General features: G+C 48.8%; 2 protein-coding genes across 2 annotated transcripts; both read right to left on the bottom strand.

The window, feature by feature from the left end:
* Positions 1–90: 90 nt before the first annotated feature.
* GLOTRDRAFT_34992 (uncharacterized protein) lies at positions 91–375 on the bottom strand (the record flags this gene model as incomplete). Its single annotated transcript, XM_007863606.1, has 1 exon — positions 91–375. A coding segment is annotated over one exon (285 nt), but the record flags the coding sequence as incomplete, so codon positions are not given.
* A 1,399-nt stretch (positions 376–1,774) lies between these two features.
* GLOTRDRAFT_125129 (uncharacterized protein) lies at positions 1,775–2,823 on the bottom strand (the record flags this gene model as incomplete). The annotated part of the gene is made up of 3 exons (XM_007863764.1): positions 1,775–2,088; positions 2,162–2,422; positions 2,502–2,823. 3 exons carry the CDS (start codon positions 2,821–2,823, stop codon positions 1,775–1,777), a joined length of 897 nt encoding a protein of 298 aa, XP_007861955.1.
* Between the last annotated feature and the right edge of the window lie 2,437 nt (positions 2,824–5,260).

Here is a 5,260-nt window from a genome sequence, read left to right as displayed (position 1 = left end):
CCTCTCCAGAGCCGCCTTGGATATTCTCTTTCGAGAGAGTGAGAGTCGATGGACTACACGAGACAATGATGCCAAAGACATGTTGACACCGCGGTCCTCGTAGACTCGATCTCGTAGCTCATCAAGGTAGATAGCAGGCTCTCCCTCAATAACTGATCGCACGAAGTTCATATCCTGCATGTCGAGAGTGCGCGGCCGGCCTCGAGGTCTAGCATTCGGGTTGATGACTGTGCCGTATTCCGTGTAGAGTCGGAGAACTTCGAAGACTGTGCTTATGCTGCATCCCGCAAGCTCAGAAATCACTCGGAGTGTCTTGTTTTGCTCATGGCGCCAGACAATGATACGTTCACGTAGTTGTCGAGTGAGGTGAACCATGGTACCAGCCAGTCGATACTTCAAGTTCGAGACGTCGATGAATGCTATCTGACAGTCACGCAGTCACAAGAAGCCATCTCGCATTACTACATATGGGTATATTTGGCTCGAACAAACAATGCTCACGGAAACCCGATTTTCGGTTTCATATGCAAACGACTGTAGAAGCTGGCCTGTGGTGCCACTTCGCACCATATATAGTAAAATGCCGAAATGATGAATCGGTCAGATGAGTCACACGTCACACCGCCTGCCAAATAGATCGAAATGGTACAGTACTACCACATCTTCTCCATCCTTCAGCACGTCCTCGAACTCTCCATAACTCCTTTAATGAAACGCTATCACCTTCCTGCTCCGAATAACACCCCAACTTTCCTCTATGTCGCTCGTCATTTGCCCTTCTCTAACCAAAATGTACGGTGGCAAATCCATCCGATAACATCAGGAAAAAGCGGAAAATACATATTTGACACCCAGACTATATGGAATATCCAGTCTATCTGGGTTGAGGCAGAATGTATACACTCCATAGGTAATATAGGGAGGTAGGGCTACTGTATAGGCTGAATAGACAGAGATGGTATATATGATGTATATAATAGTGCCCAATACATTATCATAGCTGACCAGAATATAGTGTGTATTTGCTAACATACATAATCCAGACAACGTAGCAGATAGAACATGACAAAATCAATGGAGGGATTGACATAGAATGTCTTACATTTTTCCAGAACATTGTCAGAGGACCACTCTGATGAAGAGTTATGGAGGCAGCAGTGCGCCCTACACAACCTGTATTGAGTGGATGCTGTAGCTACTGGTAAAGCTCATATGAACAACCCTTGTCATTAGGCAGCAGAGCTGCAGGGTTTATATACACTGTGGCCCATAGGCTGACTAAGCTACGTGGAATATCTATAATCCTACTGAGCTCCACCTATGATGTCACCGACCCACATGAGCACCGTGCCCTTGTACAATAATGGAATATACCAGAATGTTCCAGAGGGTTCCAGTACGTTCTGGTATGTTGTAGAACCTGGCAGCTAAGTCAGCGCCCAGTTCAACACACTCCTTATCCACAGAGGTCCCAAACTTTGGCAACTCCTGAAAATCTGCTCTAATGGAATCAGCTGTGCATGTGGACGGGTGGTTGCGAGTGCTGCGGGAAACTCAATAGAGCTTGAGGTTTTCATCATATGTCCGGAATGGTGTAAACCATTCAATGTAGGCTAAGTGTTGAGGCTGTTCAGCATTTGTACGGAGATATGGAGGGAGAGAGAAAATCAGGTGGACCTGTGCAACTTGAAGGCCTAGATAATTGTTGAGCTTCGTATGCACCAAGCATTAGTAAGACACTCACGTTCCAGTCCTGTTCCTTGGACATGCTCATTTATTCCTTTTGTTTTGACAAGGATTGTATAAAAGTGTGCAGGAGTTTGCCTTCTGCCAAGCCGACTGGGTCCTGCTGATGTTGCCCTGATACGATCCATAGACATGTCTCCTTCAAATAGTTCGAAAGGGCTGGGAGGAAATCTTGAGCTTGATGGTTGCTAATGATGTCAGGCACCAACATAGAAGGATGAGGAGGTTTGCGTGGCAACCACATGCGACCTTCTTCTTCTTCCACCTCTTCAGGATCGCTGATGGACTCCTCACCACCATCACCTTCATCATCATCATCATCATCATCATCCTCTTCATTATCTTCATCTCCAGAAGAAGCAGTGATCCCCAGCCCAGCTCAGGGAGGATTTGAAGAGAGCAATTGACTCCTGACGATCAAGCCACTTGGTCATCTGCTGGACATAGTCACATTTATTGCTGGCACGATATGCATCCTTTGCATAGTTGATATGCAACCGCTCTGGGAGTTCAGTGTTGAAGCCATTAGGTGAACCACGAGAGCGGATGGAATCAATGTAATGCTGCATTGCATGCAGCTTGGGGAGATTGAAGTGTTCCCTAGCCTCAAGGGTGATGAAGATTTCCTTGTTGTCATGGAACTCTTGAAGAGCTGCCTGCAGAGCATCCAGAGTATCTGAGGTATGGGTATGGAATTGCGCAAAGGATATGAAATCAAGTGCAGCTCAAGCACATTTTGCAGCTTGTGGATTTACTGCACCAGATAGCAGGCCGATGAGTACTCTCTCCATCTCCTTGAACTCTGTGCCAGTCCATTGAGAGACCAGTGATATTCCATTCCTGAAATGTTGCAAGCCAGGATAGCTGGTCCATAGCCTCAAAATGCTTGTCAAGATCGCCCTTCTTTGATATATGAAGACACCAATCCACAATAAAGTCCTTGAAAAGACCCTTGTGGAGTTGATGGAGAAGGTCAGGTGTGAGGGATGTCTGAATGAGGTAGGCCAATTCAAAATGGCTTGTCAACAGCACGGAGCCCTTCCTTCTTGAAGGCATGGACACAACGGCCAGTTGCATGGTGCTTGAGTATCCTTGCTGTCCTTTCGGGGTCCCTGTAAACACTGTTCACAAGATCACCAGAGTCTTCCCATTGAACACAGCATTGGGGACAGCGGTTTTCTTTGCAGCATGCTACAAGACACCGCTCTGGATGGTCTGCAACGTAGGCTGCAAGGATGGGGAAAACTCGGTGCACCCATCCATCAGGACAAGGCATCTCTACACCCTCTTTCCCTGCTTGTATCAGAGGGTGAAGGGTTTCCTGCATACAGTAATGGAGGAGGCGGTAACCTGCCAGAGCACAGGCCTTCTCTGTGAAACAGCTAAGTTTGCTCACAGGTAAATATCCAATGAGAACCATAGCATGGGATGAAGCTGACAATGGGTAGCCTTCTCAATATTGCCAATAGTGAGGTAGACAGGCCATGCAGCTTTATCACCATGAAATTGAGACAACTTGTCTGAGGAAAGTATCACTGGTGCAATGGTTGCACCCTTGGGTAACCGTTCCTGGTCAAATATGAATATAAGTGCCAGATACCCACAGAGTATGAGAATACATTACTTGAATATGCCACCAACAGTCTGCTTTCCACATCTCATCATAGATCCTAATATTCCCTTCCTTGTCCTGGTACACATGCTCAGGTTCATATGCAAGTTTATCCCGGAAGGCAGGATTGCTGAACAGCTCATGGATGCATTCCACATGGTCCTGATGCCAAAGCTCAAGCTCTTCCTTCATAACCTCACCCTTCTCATCAAACAAATCCCCCCCAAGTGTTACTATGTCTCGGTGCCACTTTGCACCTTCTGTAGGGAGAGCATCAATCTTCTGAAGCAGAACTCTCTTGTTCTTGTAGGAGGGACATGCACGCTGATGAGCTCGCTCAGACGGACCCTACAGAAAGGTGCTAACGGCGGAGAGGCTCGTGCAGAGCTAGAGATGGACGGGACCTGGGGGAAAAACACCCACAAGAGGCTAGGTTGTACTAGGCAACGTTCGGTCGAGGACAGTACGAGTTTATGAGACGGGTTCCGTACTGTCTCTGGCTATGACTGACGTAGTGTTCATAGGGTTGGGGACAAGTGTCGCACACGCTGATCCAACTGAAGGTTGATGACACCGGGAAATGAACTACACTCCCAAGGACCTAGTACGGCGGTTGCCTAAGTCTTGAGAAAGGAATCTTGCTGCGTATCGTACACTCGAAGATTCTGGATGGGACTCTCGGGTCCACTGAAACACACGGGCTTCATTCCTACACGGACGGTCAGCTAGACTGGTCCACTGTCTTTACTCACCGTTCTTAACGCTTTGTGCATTATATACAGTGTCTGTCGCCTAGAGCAGTTCTAGTAGTTGTTACCAGAGTTTTGGATTCAAGCTAGATACACGGATATACTGAGCGGAAAGTAGCCTAGAGATGCTCGCACTTAGAGGCGAGCTTGTGTCATTCAGTTCACTGCCTTTTCTCCCCCTCGCCCTCGCTCTTTATCTCCCTCCTTTCTCCTTCACTCATAGGTCCTTCTCGTTTACCTTTGACAGTCTTCCCCGTCATACCACCCTAGCAGTGTGCCACTTACCTAGGCTCCATATGTGCTTGCCACTCGAGGCATCGCGGTTGTTACACGTGTTATGCTCCGTGTCCACACAGTTCTTTGAGTCCAGAGCATACGGCTCAGTTGTTTCACCCGGTCTCATATGCTCCATGGCTGAGTCTCCATCCTCAACGAGGGTCCGTTCTCGTTGACACCCTGTTCTGTTAACCTTCGCTTGCATCTAGACCACTCCGTTCCCAATTGGTACCTCGCATTGCTAGTCGTTGCCCCTGGTCTTCACTACATCCAGTTTCCCAGCTTCCAATGACCCTCCCAGAGGTGGATGGTACACCCGAGCTCCATATGGCGGCGCGGCCGACCAACCCTGACCCTGCCGGAGGGTATTGCCTTCCCTAAGTCGGCTGTCTTCCCTTCCCATGCCTGGTCAGACGGTCCATTGATAAGCCTCAGGATCGTCTGACCCCCGAAAACGCGGATTCAGCACATCATACAAGCGCCCCGGAGCTTATTCGACACAGCGCTCGCACGCCTCTAGGCTTCTATGGGCTCTAAAAAGACTTTTTCTATTTAGCTCCGGACTTCCCAACATCCTCGAGGCGTACTCGGACCCATTCCGCGATTTATCTCCGCGCACCGAAGCTCCGGGGTGACCTAATCTATGCGACTTCTAGGTGAATTAGCTCCGGGGCCCACGGACACTTCCATCGAGGGGCATCATCCTCATTCCCACCCTCCAGCATACTCCCTCTCTCGTTTCCATCAAAATACCGAAGGTGCGGACGCATACGAGTCACCATAAGGTCAGCATCAGTCAGCAAACGGCCGGAGGTAATTAACACGTGACCGGCGTGTCGCACGGAGTGATGGGACCGCCTGGGTCAGGTGGCGAAGC

The sequence above is a fragment of the Gloeophyllum trabeum genome (genome assembly GCF_000344685.1).
Source record: "Gloeophyllum trabeum ATCC 11539 unplaced genomic scaffold GLOTRscaffold_00002, whole genome shotgun sequence".
NCBI lineage: Eukaryota > Fungi > Basidiomycota > Agaricomycetes > Gloeophyllales > Gloeophyllaceae > Gloeophyllum > Gloeophyllum trabeum.
Note: the sequence above shows the minus strand (reverse complement) of the source record. Positions and strands in the feature narration are given on the sequence as shown.